This window comes from Rhopilema esculentum, chromosome 10, assembly GCF_057945365.1.
Source record: "Rhopilema esculentum isolate cy_ngs chromosome 10, ASM5794536v1, whole genome shotgun sequence".
NCBI lineage: Eukaryota > Metazoa > Cnidaria > Scyphozoa > Rhizostomeae > Rhizostomatidae > Rhopilema > Rhopilema esculentum.
In genome coordinates, this window is record NC_142824.1 from 6532527 (window position 1) to 6550086 (window position 17560).

Below are 17560 nucleotides of genomic sequence, written 5' to 3' on the forward strand. Positions count from 1 at the left end.
TCTGACATTCTGCAATCTGAAAAGCATGTTATCGAATTACAGTCGTCAGATTTTCGTTTCATATGGCCATTCATCAGTTGCTCAATATTAGCATTCAGTTCTCGAGTTTCATCAACGATTTTATCGATGCCGTTATTTTGTGATCCAGAAATCCTGTAGCGATTTGCGAACACCCAGGCCTCTTAAAGGGCATACATCCTGCAAAAATACTTTACAGTAAATGGAAATTTATATTGCTGAAAGCAAACAATTAGGAAAAGGTTGAGGTAGAGTAGATTTGCCCTTTTTTCTGCAAAACAATTAAAACTTTTCACAAAATCTTGTGTTTATAGGTGTAACGCTTTCACTTGACCTCCCCCCCCCACTTTCCAAACTGCGTCGGAGCCCATGTGACAGGATTTGATTAGCTACAGCCTTTAAAAGATCATACCAGTGCTTGATAGTGATAGCAAAAGTAACAAATAAAGAATTTACACTTTACGGTATCTGATGTGTAATGTCGACATTTCCTTATCAAATATTTCTTGTTCTTTGAATGTATGTAGAGGTGATTAACTGTGAGCATGCGCATTGATCTGCAATTTGTTGTAATGTGGCAGCCAAGGGCCATAGGCACGGTAAATAAAGGCGTTAAAGATCTGGACTAACCTCCGGGCCCCGTTCTTCTTTATTTTGTTTGCACTGTGCTTCCAGGCTGCCTTTCTAAGGGTTATTATAATTATGATGAAAAGCTTTCACATTCATTATGCCCGATTGCGACGTGCTATAGTTTTAGTTAGGGTGTAAAAACGATATAAAATTGTGCCGCTGCCTCAGTCTTTGTTTAAATGCTGGATTTCTAACTTCAAAGCGTCAGGTACAAGGGGTCCATTTGACCAAATAAACGCTTGCTGAATTAAATTGAAGGCTTATTTTGAACTCTTGCAATATTTGGGGGCCAGTTTCATAACTGCTTTTAAATATTGACTCTGGACAACTGCCACCATTTCAAGTATTTCGTCAGCTTATTGGTAATTAGGCAACGCCGTCAAATAACAAATGTTGGATGCTCTCAGACGGTCACGATCTATTCGTTTACTTTCTGTGGTGGTTTTTCCGATCGTGCAAATGCAACAGACAAGATCAGAGAATGCCAGTCAATAGGCAGATCAAAGTAATGAAGCTCTTTGTCCCATTGCAAAACCGGTTTCCTATTATACGAGGCCCATTTCGTTGATCATGACCATGAGGGGGCCAATATTAGAGGGCCGGATCATGAATTGAATTTTATTCAAACGAAAAAACAAAATACTAGTGCACGAATCTCTAAGGGGCTAAACCATGTCTAAATACAACAAGTATTAGGTTTAGAATCTAGCCGGAATTATTTCTATAAATTTTGTATTTTGAGCTTCAGGTTCATAGATAACACCCCCTTGCAAAACAAAACGAGCAAAACGATCGTATGCGGAAGCACAATGTAAACGCTTCAAAAACGCAGTGCAAAGGTTTCAGTTGACTTGCCTATTATGGGCCTTGCTCACTGTTAGTTACACAAGCCAATGAAATTCAATACGAATCTCGTGAAAGGAACGCTTCCTGCCTCGCCAAACCGGATATCGAGCAAGTAACAGAGGCCAATAAATTTCAAATGACACAACAGAAGCAAAGAAACATAACAAAAAGGACCGAATAAAAATTTGAGGCCTCCTCGAACCTCTTATAAACCAATCACCTTAAATTACAATTTTCACTTTATACTCTAGAGTAAATAAATGATGTACCATATCTAAACTAAACGCATGAAAAGATGCGTTAACCTTCATAAATTACGTGCGATAATAGAATAAGTCCTATACAAAATTTGATTGAAAATACTTATAATACAAAGTGAAACACGAATACCGAACAAAATTCGGTAGATTCTGTTTTCTAAACGAACTTACTATAGCGTCAACTTTTCAAATTATCATACAAGTTTGCAAAATATTTTTCTCGATTGTCCGTATTTGAAAATTAACAAAAATACTTACAAAATGTCAATAATAAATATTAAGATAAATATGGCCTGAAAATGGAAAATAAACTCTTCTACACCAAATACAGGCATGCTATTTCCGTCGATTATATTAAAATACTCTGCAAATTTTGGAGTCATATAAAAATGTCGTAGTATGCATTGCATCTGTTTGTCAATTGGTTGCAGTCAGGAAACCCCCCGGGACGATGTTACACATCGAAACACATTTGGCATGTGCGGGTCAAATACTAGTTCAATCTTTTATGGTCAATTGAAAGCCAGCTTAACAGCGCAATTTTCAAATTCACTCACAAATATATAAAACTAAATTTGGCTTATTACGACCATTGGCTCTACTGAATTCAGTATTATTTGATCATTTTATGCAGGACCCTGTTAGTAAATCTATGAAGCTTCTAGCAAATTTTCTCTGCAATGATAATAATTGAGAGAATTGACAACAGCATTTTTGCCCCTTGCAAGAATTACCTAGGCAATTTTATTGAATATGGGCAAGCGGCGTCTACCAAATGCGTCGAATTCCGCATCTGGGGGCAATGAGTCGGGAATGCCGGGAGACCGCTCGCCACTGCTAGATAAACTCGGGGAAGAGGGAACAGATCCCGTCAAGGAAGAAGCAGGTTGACGAAGTATGGCTGCTACTTTCGATACAATGTGTACATTTTCTTGTTGGGTATTCATTCCAAAGGGTGAGTGCATCTCAACGGGGCTGGTACTGCCACTACTTCCTGAAGAGGATGTCGGCGAAATTGAGGAGGATTCCTCGCCAAAAACGAATACCTCTCCATGAATGCTTGGTGTATTTGGTGTTGGTATGTTCACGAAAGGCGAATTCGGGCTGTCTAAGCTTGGGGTAGGCGACGGCGGTGCACTACCAATCGTAGACACTGAATCTGACCTCGAATCTGGCGATGGCTTTTCAAGTTCCTCGGCTTTGTGCACGAAATGACATCTTGGTCCATACGGGCAAAAGCCGATGGTATGAAAAGTACGACATAGTTCAGTTTTGTACTTTGGATGGCGATTTAAAGACCTTAATTCGTGTATTCCATGGGCAAACTGGCACTTATCACCATATTTACAGGTGCCGTTTTCCTCGTATGGTCTACAGAGTTCAGTCTTGTACCGGGACGAATTGGTTGATACACGCTGCTTTCTGTGTTGACCATCCGACTCTTCGACCGTGCCAATGCTCATTGATCGTTCCCTACCTTGAGGAAACGCGAATGCTTTGTTGTAATTCTCCTGATTTGTTTTCGGTGAACCTGGCATGTTACTGAAAAAGCTACTTCCGTTGAATGTTTTCTGAGTTGAGGCCGAAGTTGTCGAATGCCGTCGCGAGATCAAAGATTCACTCCTCCTTTGTGCCAAGTTGTAACTGTTATGGAGATCAAGCGAATTCGGTCTCTGTTTACCCTATAAACAAGACAATTTTAAAGATTAAGTACCTGCTACGTTGCAGCAAATAGATGTAAAAATAATGCTTTCCCCAGTAAAATGAAAGTCTACGCCAGGGTCGAATGATAACGTGTCCGATGACTCGTACAGACTTTTACGTCTTATTGCGAAATTGCGACTTCATGTTACGTCACAGATTAACAAGTCAAGCACAGTTTACTTCTTTAGCTTTTGACTAAATTCACGAAATATAATCAAAATATCAAACGCCCACATAACATTTTAAAGTGATACGGGCACGCTCCACAGTCCGCAAATCCTTTACCTAATGCATATGCATTTCTAAATTAGCCATTCATCTAAACGGATTCCAAGAATGCATCAATCACAGCAGAAAATTTATAAACATGCCTGTGCCTTAAATCTGCAATTGACCGAAAAGCTGTTTGTTTTTTAAAAGTTTACTGCGTTTGTTATAAATTCAATATAATGTTTTTCACTGGAATATTTGTTCGGACATACCATAAGAAACAAAGAAAAAATCCAGTTTGTTTAAAACCAGGCTGCCTGTTTAAAATTCATGTTACCAAGACATGAATTTTTGTTGAAGATTCGTGAATATAGATTCTTACCTGTTGAATGACGTCATTTATATCGTAGAAGGCAGATATCAGTGCAGTAGACATGCCTAGCGTGTGTGTGTTTATGTCTAAAGAGCTTTCGCGTGCTTTTCCTCGATCCAACGATTCCTTTAATTTACTGACTCGAGATGTAAATTGTCACAACCATAAATGCACACCGTTCAGTGCCCAGCTTGTCAGCGGTTTCAAGGTGTGTCTTTTGACAAGAGCTGTCAAGGCTCTCAGATCACCATAGAGACATCAATTATCCCGCTAAAAAGAGACCACTGAATCCATCTCATGGAGAGCGGAAGTGACCTAACTACTTCGCACATGACGTAAGAGGTAGGGCCGGATAGGGAAATCGAAGTGTAACCCTGCTACAAAAGATAGGAGGAGGCTGGGTTTCTGCTTAGAGCATTTCATCCAATTTATCTGAATGAAGCACAAAGACTTCTATTTAATCAATTAACTGTTGGTGGTGTCTGGAACATGAAATCGTGACGTTTGGGTATCACGAATTTACGTTGGAAGTTGTTGTTTGATAAGCGGACAGGGCAAATCCTTTTTGTTTCACGGCAGTTAGTGGCTTTGAAAAATGGCAGGAGATAATTATATGCAAATATGCCATTATTTTTAGAGAACCAGTTCTTGTTGTGAAAGTATACTATGCGAAATCATTCTACGTATGCAGACTTAATAAACTGACCTTGGCATTGCCAATAATGTGTTGATCAACTGCAAAATACCTTTTGTCTGCCCAAGTTGTTTTGTAGCACAAACTTGCTAATCATGCAAAATTCTAAAATAGGTTAATGTGTCAGCCCTTCGTGGAAAATCCACTTCCCCCTGAAAATGGAAATTAAAAGTAAAGATAAAATTAGCTTATTAAAATGATCGCACGCTACCCTGAAAGTTCAAACTACGGTTACTTTCTATTTTATATTTTCCACATTTCACCTAGCATTTATATAGATATTGACGAAGGAACTTATATTAAAGTTACCTCTATAAAAACATGAAAATGAGCAAAGTGTAAACACAGGTTTTCGAAGTTGGAATTTCTACAGCCGGTTGATGGAGGCTTTATTTTGTTCGTGTGCGTAAGAAACATGGCTTTTACTGATATATGCAATCTTCAGTATTTCTTTTGTGTTATTTACGTTATGAAATTAATCTTGCAAATTTGGTAACGATCTTTGTTTCTAGCTTTGTCCGTGTTAAATCAATGTAAAATTGGATTGAGACGCAGCTAACCACATCTATCTCATAACAAGTTGCAAAACAAAGGCTCAGAGTTGATTAATGAGACCCCTGACAATGAAACGAGACACTGAGTTTGTTGAAAGAACAGGTATGAATAAAAGGTAAGGAGAACCGATTTTCCATACACGACGAAAGATTTAACCTGATAAAACCACACTTCAACATCACCCTGTCAACTTTAGGTTGACAATTCACTGCCGTTGTCTGCAATTACTCACTAAACAAGCCAAAATTAGATCGAACTTCATAGTATCCCCCTAGGTGTACGTCGACTTCCAACCGTTAACTCTGTGGATAATAAAAGTCGCTTAATTCCTATGTGGTGCCACGATGTCTGAAGAAAACAATGGACCCGTAGCTTGAAAGCAAATACGTTTAATAGCTTTTCGGTGAAGTTTTCGATGCGAAGATTAGATTATTTTCACTCGAAATACAATTGTCTTGTATTTGATGAACAAGTTCTTTCGAATTTGAAGGCTCTCCCTCTTGGTATGACTACTTTGGAAAAACATATTGACACTATTACTTTGGAATTTAGAGTTGACGGACTAATAAAATATGGTTCATCCGCACCCCATATCTCACAGAAGTGCCCATACATAATATGTGCCCAAATGTTGTCTCCGTATTTTATAGTGCTGGATGTGCTACACGCCAAGAATCCAATTGGATCTGCACTCCCATTCCAATTATCTATTGCTCAAGCCCCGGCACTAATTTTGCATGATGCAGGCCCCACGTCACGAATTTGAAGGCTAGCAAAAGTGAGGGGCAAGGCTTCTTTCCCCTTTTACTGCAGCTTTAAAAACTAATTGCTTCGCAAAAACTGGAGGGAACATAGCCACCGCCCCCCCCCCCCGTTGGCATGGGCCCTGTGATTGCTTCTGAATGTTATTGCAATTGTAATGCTATAAACATGGCATGGAAATGATGATTATGATGATTATGATAATAATGATAAAGGCTGTCCTTTTTTATTATGATGATGATTATGAACATAATCCTCCTGGAAACACTGTATACTTGGCTTCCCGTTAAAGCGGTGCGAAGTAACCGAAAATGGTCAGGCTTTGGGAAATAACATTGGCGAAGTGATGAATGTCTTCGTTTCCCCCTGTCTTTGCAAAGGAAATGAAAATAAACGGGTATATTGCTTACTCGGCAAACACGACACTGTAAATAACAAACTAACAATGAGATCTCAAACAGGCCAGGGATGTGAAAAATCGCAGCAAAATTAGAAAAGGATTCAGCATAGAGGTAAGAGTAAATATTCAGGGATTAAAAGTCTTTATTTTTGCACAAGGATTAATCCTCTACCCAAAAGAAGAGATCCAAAAGCAGCCTTAGGCAGGTAAAGAATAGTTGATAATAAAAAAAACCTTTTTACTCTAAAGAAAACTGTTAAGAACCATTGCCACAAGATATTGATTTCTTTCGAATATATATTTCAAGTTGCAATGATAACATTTCATGTTCAAAAAACGATTCTCACTCCATCTAGACTGGTATGAGTATGATGAAATTCCTGATTCATACAGAATATGAATCTCGTGACCAGTCCCTTCGGGAAGACTCGCACCTTTCGGAGATTCACGCTTTGCGTCTAATGGACTGGGGCCTGCATCATGCAAAATAAGTGCCGGGGCTTGAACAATAAATGATTGGAATGGGAGGGCAGGTCCAACGCCAAATTAGAAACCCTCAATCGAAAATCATAGCTTATAAATATAATGATCGATATATATTTTTACAAAATCTCACCCACTGACAAACCCGAACCCAACCAACGTTCATTGGATGCAAGTCATGAAAAATAATTTGTGAATTTACCTTTATCAATTCGTATGAGGCTTAAATGGTCAAAATGAAAAAAAGTAGTTAAACATATTCAGTTACAATTGTGACTTAATGTTCCAAAAGTAAACATGCGTGGATACAGCGGTGAAAGTGGCATTAAAAAGCATCACTTATATTATCAACCATATCAGAAACAACCATCACTTTGTCCCACAACTCATTTTCAAACTAAAATCAACAAACTTTATCTCACCTTCTCCCCCTTTTCTGAGTTAGGGCTTTACAATCCTTTTTTTATAAGAAAATTTTTATAAGAACACGAGCCTCAAATTTGGTCAAAAGTTAAGAACAAATTAAGAGCAGGCTGTGGCTGAGCTTCTGCAAAATGCAATTTTGAACCATGGCTTATCTCATAGAGAGGATTTTTAGCTACACGTTTTTGGTGCATTTTCAGTGAATATTCAAATTTGGCGGCAAACGAAGGTTGCCTTACTCACTTTAATTGCAAATGACGCCTCAACACCCCTGAACCCTCCCCCGAGCCAAAAAGCTAGCAATTGCACAGCATACACCCTATTAATTTAAGAGCAAATAAAAAAAATCCAGCCTCAGATTCTCGAGAAAAGTAGGAACAGTCAACCTGAACTTACTGGTTCTTATACAAAATGAGTTACCTAGGCCTCCGCACCCCTCCCCAACGTTACCCAATTTAAGCATTTTGAACAAAAGAAGGTCACTGGGGCTGGAAGGGCAATTATGTTGGAAGGCCCTGAGTTTATAAGCAAAACTCAAGATTTCCAGCTCAAGATTTCCATATTAATCGGGGACATACCGGTGGTCGGTAAAATTACACTTGAAAGTTTGGAGACCAGACCCGACGACACAAACACTCGAAAGCTCACAAGAAGTGATTATCAAAGCCAAAAAAACATCTATTCAGGGCCTCCGACGAAGGGGGGCCGGGGGCAATGACCCATCCAACTTTTTTGCAAAACAATATAACTTTTCACAAAATCTTTTGTTATAGGTGTTGAATTTTCCCTTACTGCTAAATGGGTGTATCGGGAAATTGAAAGTGAGGATACAAGTTTACAAGAGCAGGAAATGTATAGTGCAAAATCGAGGGATCTATCGACCGAGGGGTAAATCACTTCAAGAAAATCTCGTACACCTTTTGTGAAAATCCTATTGTTTTATATGAAAATCCCTGGAAATCCTTTTGTTTTAGGGAAAAATTTCGTACGCTATTTGCAAGAGTGAATTGCCCCTCGCTATCGACCACCAAATTGTCTCTTGCATTTTGAGACTCCGGCCTTTCTAGGGAATGAACAGCTGACCGCAGCGATCGTTCTCCTTAGAACTTAAGTTGACCCATTGATTCGGCGCTGAAGAAAGCGAAAGGAAATTGTGGTTTTCACGACCAAACAAATCTCAGCAGAATGATAAGTTTCTTTCTTTGCTCTGCATCATGTTGCATTTGTGACGTCACAGACTCCCAAGTAAAATGATTTTTTAGTTCACTGACAAATTTTACGTCACAACCTACGTGGTAAGCAAATTTCCACATTATCAGATACAAGCTATGACACGAACAAGTTACGCATCTTATTTCGCACAATTTTTTGACACGATTTCAATAAATGAATATTTTCACGTAAAAAATTTGCAACAAGAAACGTGTATTGGGCATTCCAAAATCTGGAAAAGCTTCAAAATTAATTTTTATAAGGTTTAAGAAATTATGTAATTTTGAAAAAGTAGAACTTCAAAATTTCGTGTTTATCATCAAAAAAAACTTTCCCTGTTAAGCAGGAAGTAGATATCGGTGGCATCCCATTGCGTAAAACTTGCGCAAATGCCCCGCCAAAGAAAACAACTTTCAACCCATCGCGCAAAATACACACCGCCTCTTTTTTAAAGCGCTGTTACTGCGATTTTGCTGTCATTTCAAAGCGCGGCCTGATATTCCCAGTACACCAAATAGCTTTTGCCTTAATTCCTAAAAACTGAATTCTGCTACTCGGAAATCCTTCTATATTTAAAACCACGTAATAGACTCTTGAGTGGGCCTTTCCTACGGTTGAATGTCGACTTCCGTATTAAAACGATTTACAAACACTGCCAAAAGGCGATCTTGTACTTATATATTATCAAAATGGCCCGATTCGATCAAAAAGTAATCAGTATTGTGCAGGCTTTAGTCGCCTGATTTGTCTAGGTATTATTAAAGCTTCTTAGCAGTTTTGTATAGCCCTTCGGGAAAGCATGCATCACAGTATGAGAAGGGACATGTAGACAATCACAAAATAAGCTGTACCTGCAGATCCTGTAGGGTCATTTAAAACTGTTTAAACTAAACTTTTTGCAGGAAGTTTAAAAAAGGTTTGCTCGTACATTTGCTCCTCTTGCGATAGTGTATTATATTTGGTCCCAGGCTCCAAATAGGGAGTGGGAAAACCAACTGTGAAAAATTTATAGGGGAAGCAAATTTCTTCCTTCATCAAATTTGCATCAGATAAAGTTCCCGGACAATCATCTATCTTCAAAACAATCACATAAGTACATAATCATTCACATAATTTTATAAACATCAATCCCAGGAAGATTGGTGTCCTAAGTGATGCTTTTTGTACAAAGAAAATGTGATTAGGCCTCCAGGCCATAAATGGTGGTGGAGGATGTCAAGAATCGAATGATCTGATAATTTTCGCTATTATCATAATAAAGCGAATGACTATGATGATAACTGAGCAATTTTTAGGTAGAACAACGCTATTCAATTCCAGGCACCAGCTCAGAAAAGTCTTTTCTAACGAAATCAAAGGCCTCCAATTATCTGTTCCGTTTCTTTGTCTTCTTTTCCAGGGCAATTATAGTCAATCTAATTACTGCCTTTCTTATCAGCGACCATCTCCAGTGTAATGCAATTTCTGCCAAACTGGGAATTACGTTGTCCATTTACCCAATATAATTTACATAAAGTAAGAAGTAATGTAAACAAATAATAAACAATATGCCTAATTATGCATAACTAGGTTAAACTAGGTTAGGCATATTTGGGTGGGATACAAGGAGTGAAAATAAATCAAGGAATCCAAAAGAAACCTGATACTCTTGAAATAATACTGTAAAGCCTGACACACAATTGATGATATTCACATAGTCTGAGCATTTCAAGCCAAGCTAAAAGCGAGTTTTGCATTCAAAAAGAAAAAAAACTCTTTTCATATAAAAATAAACTTTATAAGAACAAGGTTAAATTTGCTAAAGAAATATCAAAACCCTGATTGTGTTTTCTCTCGTATTAACAAAACAGAGCTGAACTGAAAACTAAATGCAAAGTTATTATTTAGTGGTCTTTGTAGTGTATATAGTCTATATAGGAAAGTATGTACAATATTTAGAGTATAGACTAACTAATTACTCCATCGCCTTCGAGAAAGCGAAATAGCCAACAAAGTATACTATTGTCAATCTGGCAAAATTGAGGAATTCAGTTAGGCAACATACCAAAACAAGAGAGATTTTGCTTTTATCTTCAGGGTGAAAAGGGCTGCCCCCCCCCCCCAACAATACTCTAAGTTTATCCGTTGTGTAAAAATCCCTATGGTAAACCTCGATCTCACTGCAAATCACCAAAAGGAGGTTGTTTTGGAGATCTGGTTAGGAACTGCAAGTCGTTAGCCTTCCCTATGAACACTATGCTATGAATAAAGACCTTTAGCACATGGAAAAACAAGTTTGGGCATCCATGAATGGATATCAATTAGAAGTTAATAGAAGAAAAGCCATAATCTCTGGAGCACATTCAAATCCATTCCCACTGGAATGCAAATCTTATAACTTTTTAATAAAAACTGGCCAGATATTAAAAACCCGAAAATAACAGATTGTCATTCATTGCTGCATGGTTGATATAATCTCAAACTGGATGGCTTCACAAATTCAATTTAAGTTTAATCGCTTGTCTTTTCGTTCACGATTACAAGCTGATACTCTTGATATTTTGGTTGATATATTCGCCAACTATTTGTAGCTTTACATTGATAAACAGAAACGGGGTATATCTTATTAAGATAAACCATACATCATGTAAAAAGGATTTAAACACGAGCGGGACAAGCAAAACATAGGCCTTTTATGCATTTGGATGAACCGTTTCTTCCATAAACTAAAGCTTCAATAACTGATATGGCTTGCATTGTACGTTGCAAACATAATTTTTTGCGCATTCTGAACTTCCTATACTGTACAATCCGATGTAAGGGGATATGTAACATAGCATATCATTCACTGCTTTTATGGCAATGTATTAAAGTAAATATGGCAGTGTAGGCTACCTACGTATGTCTGAAAAACAGGAAAACGTTTTAATTGCTTGCAAGAAAATGACCGCAAGAAATATACTGGTATATATTCTAAGCATACCTAAAGGGTGTGGTCGCAAAAATCTTCTGCTGCTTCCCTTGCAGGGGCCTCGTCTTTAGTTCTGTAACAGTACAGTGAATAGGAGTCTACAGGGGTATGGTGCTACAGAGGTTCGGGGACTATACCTTTTACTGCGAAAGTTGCATTTTGTTATATATATTCTTTAATAAAGAAGTGTTTGCGAGAACCCCCAGGTATCATAAATTTTAGGGACTCGTGGTTTTACAGCCCCCAGGGGGTGTGTGCTTATCTAGACTGTTACCAGGACCTCCGACGAAGGGGAACCAGGGGCTATGATCCCACACCTTTTTGCAAAACAGTAGATATTTTTTTCAAATTCTTTTGTTATCATTGTTAAATTTTCCCTTGCCCCCCAACATTCCAGCCTGCGTCAGAAGTCTTGGTTACGGTAAGGCTAGTTCTGTAATTTTTTCCTGAAGTTGCAACATCTTGTCATACTGATTAACCGGTTCACAATCACATAACCTTATCTCTAATTGCTTTGCTGTGAAATATTTTGCCCATATCTCATGATACCAACGTTTCAAAATAGCAGTCAAATACGGTAATTGAGTGAGAAGGCAAATGACCTGGCAGCGCTTCGTTTACGGCGCCCGCGCTGCACGCGGCCTACAGTGTTGATCTAGGCAAAGATGGGGAAACTCTGTTGAAATTTCAATTCAATTACACTCTTTTTTTTATATGAACAGTTTTAAAAGAGCACGAGCCTCAAAACTGGTCAAAAGTTAAGAACAATTTAAGAACAAGCTGAGGCTGAGCTTCTGCAAAATTCAATTTGAACAACGTTTTTTCTCAAAGTCGAGGATTTTTAGCGATGTGTGGGTGCTTTTTCGTAAATATTCAAATTTGTCAGCAAATTAAGACTCTCACTTACTTTTTTGGCAAAAGAGGCCTGAACACCTCCTTAGAGCGAAAAAGCTAGTAATAGCACTGCTTACACCCTCCTAATTTAGGAACAAATTAAGAACAATCCAGCCTCAGATTTTCGAAAAAATTAAGAACAGTCAGCCTGAACTTAAATTTACTGGTTTTTATAAAAAGAGATTGTATTTTGCCTAAAAAAGTGAAAAATATCGTTCAATTTTTGGTCAACACGAAGTCAGGCGACGGATGAAAGGAAGCACTGAACAATAGCTACATATACAACAATAATAGTTTCATCAACCACTGCACAACAGTGGCTACACCAATAACAACAGTATACGATTTTTAGCTTATTTGTCAACACGGAGATTGGAATTATTCTGCAGCATGTAAGCCCTTTTTTAATGATTTTGTTGGTTTTTTGCTTTATGTATTAAATGCTGATTGCTTACAGCACCCACTAGCAGTTCAGTTATTCGAAAATTATGCTACAGTTTGATTTCTTTTCCCTGCCTCTTCCCCCTCCTTTGTGTGACGGTTTGATTTATCTAGTTGATTCTATGGATGCTATAAATTATATTGCTGATGTCGTAGATAACGTTCCGCATCTAAAGTTCCGATGAAGAGGCAATCCGATTTAGGAATTTTCTTGATTTCATTATTTGAATATTGCTTTTCTGTAAATCTTTACCTCATCTTTGTTCAAAGGCACTGGAAATTGATGATCTACCTTGTTGTGTTCATAAGGGATCCAGCCGTTTCTGTATGCGATCGGCTGTAGGCCAGTTAACGGTTTGGAACGGGCGAAGCGCAGAGATAAATCGCCCATGACACACGTTGCCATGGCATCAGTGCTGCTGGCAGCGAGGAGCAAGTTACTGCTTGGGATCTGGTAAACTCTGCTTTTCTCTCCGCTGTTCTCCTTTGGGTTAGTATGTTGCAGCAAAAGAAGTGATGCGGAGAAATTTCCGAGTTTGTCAAAACTATAGACACCGGTTTGGCTTTCGCGGAATATCTCATTAGGTTTAAGTGACAGGCCTTCACAAAGCCTAACGATGTTTCGTAAGGCGAGAGATCGCAATTCCGTCTCTTTCAATTTCCATGTTTTCATATTATTTTGATTGATATACCTGCATGTTCGATTTGCAGAATCATAGACAACATACGCAATTGAAAAGTCCGTTGTCCCCAACCTTTTTGTAACGAGCTGCGACTTGTGTGGATGCTTTGCAATTGTCTCTTTGGCTTGATTCACCCAAGCCTGTGTTTTCAGAATCGGTAATACATCCTTGCTTATTTGCAGAAATTCGGGTGTATCTTCGATCACCAAACTCAAAGTGGAAACAAGTGACATTGCAGCACAACTTTCAAATTTCCTCTCTAACTTTAAAATAGTGTTCAACCAGACTCCGAAAGACTCTTTAGTATGAAAATATGGAGTCACAATAGAAACTGCCTTGACCCTAGACCAGTAAGCATTTTAACTATTTCAAGAGGGCTTATGAAACGGACAAATCTTAAAATGTTTTCCATGTTAATGGAAACTATTTTGTCAATATCCAGTGTGAAAGGCATTTTCAACCACAGAGAAAAACATTAGAGGCTATATCCATCTATTCAACAGCTCACGTTTGTTTAAATCTTAGTATTTATCCGCTGTTTGAATGTTTAACAACAAAGCTTTTAAATTATGTTTCGTAACAGGGGGTAAAAAAGACAAGATTCCATCGAGTTCAATCAAGTCTGAAGTGGGTCAAAAACATGCAATGACTTCAAAACTGCATATAAAGCCATCATAAATTTAGACCGGTATTTATCATCGGCTAGGCTAGTTCCGGCCGGTGTCCTTGAAGACAAACCGGTAATTAAGATGTGCTGCTACTGACGATAGGTCGCTAAATGGTCAAGTTAACGGTTCTGAATATAACTTGAATGAAAAAGTTCCAATCAATGTAAACATGATATTTAGCCAAACCTGGCTACATATCACAAAATCGACTAGTTGATATATATTGTCTTACAGTTACGTATTATCAAATGTTTCTTTTAGAATGTTTCAAGACAATTATGTTAATTCTCAGTGTATGATCCCTTAAAGTGTCACAATTTTACTTTAAAAACGCTCTATTTCTTAGTAACTGGTGCTGGAAATCCCAAAAAGCTTCTAGTGTAGTCTTTTTTTTAAAAAATATATAAACTTTGACATTGGAAAAAATAATTTATCTAGTGTAGTTAAATACAGAAGTGAATCCCCAAAATCAAAGTTTACTAAAAAAATTCTTGTCTTATTGGTTGTCTCTATAGAAAAAAATTATCTACCGAAAAGTTTATAATAATTAATGATGGAAATTATACTTCTAGCCTCTATTAAATAAAATTTCTTTTACTACTTGAGGAACAACTACACAAAAAATTGAATTGCGTAGAAAATTTTGCGTTTTTGTTCATTTCTAGCTGAATTGAAATCATCTTCATTTAAAAGCTTGTACTCGTGTATTCAAAGTATTTAAAAAATATTTATATAAATTTTTGTATGTTTTTGCATGTATATCTGTATGTCCAAATGTCATATTTGAGGAGAGTGACGTATTGTAATGCCATATCGTTCAAGTTATCATTTTATGAAATGGTGCAAATACCATATTTCAGAAATGGGAAAATTTTCTTGTCGACCAACGAGAATATCATCGTATAAAATAAAATGAGATCATCACATCACAGATGATTTCCGAACTCAAGATCAAAAGTCTGACGTCATTAAAGTTCTGTGAAGTTTTAGCCTATAAGGTCAAGTGGCAATTAGCAAGATGATTGTCTCTACCAGCAAAACATCCTTGCTTCTCGTAAAAATGTTTAGGTCTTCATGCATACAAATAACAATTTCTGTGTCAACACCAGCGTAAGCCAATAATTTTCTGGTTTAAAGTGTTAAGCAAAAAGACACCGCCAATATGTTTTTGAAGAAATCAATTGTGTAAGCTGAAAACAAATTTGATACAGTATATATTCTGCAAAATGAGTTTAACAGAGATTAAACAATTATGTCCGGTGTTTGTGCTTGTATGAAGGAAAGTCTGTCAGACTCCATTGTGCTATGTTTTGTTAACATACTCAAGTGTTTTACGTTGTATTTAGTGGCACACGAAAAGGCCTGAATCGTTTTGACAACAAAGGACTTCCTCGACAATCTCGTTTACGCTGTCGCTGCTTTAGAAAAGGCTTCCTTGAAAATAATAAGCAGAAACGTAGAGTTATAACAGTGTGTGCACTGCAAAAGCCAAAGTCATGTACAAGAGCAGTTCAATTGCATATAGACGCGTTACAGTGAAGGAATCAGGCGAAGCAAATGGGTGCTGTAGCCTATAAAATCTTGGGAGGACCAATAAAAGCTGCTCATGAAAAATAATTCTACCTCAAATCTTTAGGAAAAGAAGGTGCAATTAGAAATTTTGGATGCGGTAACTGTCAAAGTGTTTGAAGATGAAAACACTTTAACACTTGGCAAAAGTTGAGAAATTCAAGAAAGATTGCTACCAGAGAAAACAGTTTCAAATATTCTTTGTACTTGAACCTGTTACCAAAACCATTTTTGTTACCATTGTAAAACTATGCAACTATAGCATACCACTAAAACAATTGTAAACCTATGTAACTATCGCCTATTTTTGAAACCATTGTAAACCAATGTAAATATCGCCTACAGATGAAACCACTGTAAACCATCGTAAACCAATGTAACTATCTCCTACCACTGGAATCATCGTAAACCATTGTACGTATTGTGGAAAATTGAAGTATGACTGGATGAAACTCCTAAATAACCACGGCTGGTCCTAGATAACCGCATAGTATTTCTGTGAATAGCAACGAAAAGCAAGTCGGCATCAAGGTTTCTTATCGAAGGACGGCTGAACTCAGAAATAAAAGAAAAAAACGTCGAGTTCACATTTCACATTTCAAGACAAGAAGTGGCAAGCGCAAACTGGTTGGAAACACAAGAGCCTTGAAGAGTCAATTGTAGATCTTTTAGATCTTTTTCAAAGGTCTGACATGGTGGCCAACATGCTTGTTCTAACTGACTTATAAACTGACAGTTTGCCATCAGCAAAAGTAAATGATTTGATAGATTTAAACAAGTTTGATATCAAACAGATCGATCCAAGGCTTAAATGATAAATCCACTTCATAAAAATGTCTCTCTAATGACAGAGCTGTATTATGTACAATGTGAAAATTAAGCGGGCATTGTTGGTAAATAATTGTTACTTTTGCAAAGGCCTCAGCCTAGAAGTTATCATAGACTTCAGCCGTATATAACAGATCACAATTATCATTTGCTGGTATCTAGTTTTACCTTTATTCTTTTGCTAGTCTTCTCTACCTCGGAGTCTGAATCGTCGGATAACGATTCCGAGTGACCTCGTTCTCGTTTCTTTTCGGGGTTCGGACTTCCTGATGCCTCCTTTTCAGCTTCATCGTCTTCTTTTTTTGCTCGGTTTGACTCACGTTCTATGATGCTTTGTACGGATTTTGGAACATGTGCACGCTAAAGAAGATGATACATGGTGGAATGAAAGTGAACATAGCAATTACCTAGGTTAATGCATTCAGCGGTCTCGTTTTGCAAACCAACAAAAATTAGATGCAAAAATGAAAATTACGTACATACAGCAATGGTGCTACGAAGCACAATGCAGCATAAAAAATAGCTATTGAAAAACAACATTATCCAACAGTGTCATCAATGCATATTTTGATCTTTTAGACATGCTGTAGTTCGAATTAGATAGGACGAAAAGATTCTATGATTCACTTCTCATCGCCTGCTTTCGTAAGCAGTTCGATATAAAAACTAGAGATAAAAACATAAGTAGGGCCTAATTGCAAAAACATTTCAGCGTATAACAGCGCTGACAGAATGCTTGTTAATCGAGGAAGCGATGCATTTTTAGGAATGTATTTTTTTATAATTAAGCACAGCTTCGACAACGCTGCAGCAAACACACTATTGATCATGTTTCCAATAAGCAACAATGCAAATAAAAAGCCTTCATGTAAGCCAAAAATGGGGCATGAATTAACCCAAAAGATCTAGTTTCACTGATAATTAACAATTTTGAAATGATCGAAAAAGAGGTGCGGT

The 17560-nt window shown here is 37.5% G+C and overlaps 3 protein-coding genes across 5 annotated transcripts in view; all 3 read right to left on the minus strand.

The window, feature by feature from the left end:
- Nucleotides 1–1672: 1672 nt before the first annotated feature.
- LOC135691112 (uncharacterized) lies at nt 1673–4231 on the minus strand. The gene is made up of 2 exons (XM_065208879.2): nt 4051–4231; nt 1673–3436 (listed from the first exon to the last, which is right to left on the minus strand). Exons 1-2 carry the CDS (start codon nt 4102–4104, stop codon nt 2489–2491), a joined length of 1002 nt encoding a protein of 333 aa, XP_065064951.1. The 5' UTR covers nt 4105–4231; the 3' UTR covers nt 1673–2488.
- An 8453-nt stretch (nt 4232–12684) lies between these two features.
- LOC148959261 (uncharacterized) lies at nt 12685–14655 on the minus strand. The gene has a single exon (XM_089110959.1). It carries the CDS (start codon nt 13769–13771, stop codon nt 13076–13078), a length of 696 nt encoding a protein of 231 aa, XP_088967085.1. The 5' UTR covers nt 13772–14655; the 3' UTR covers nt 12685–13075.
- Nucleotides 14656–15978: 1323 nt separating this feature from the next.
- LOC135691052 (symplekin) overlaps nt 15979–17560 on the minus strand; it is a 41871-nt gene continuing 40289 nt past the window's right edge. Inside the window, exons 40-41 of one of the 3 annotated variants that reach the window (XM_089110955.1) lie at nt 16772–16963; nt 15979–16271 (exon numbers count right to left, since the gene is read on the minus strand). In XM_089110955.1, coding sequence (XP_088967081.1) covers nt 16251–16271; nt 16772–16963 — 213 coding nt within the window. In that variant the 3' untranslated portion in view covers nt 15979–16250. Of the gene's footprint in view, nt 16326–16582; nt 16964–17560 lie in introns of those variants that run through there. The other 2 variants (XM_089110954.1, XM_065208798.2) reach the window with 2 other exon arrangements.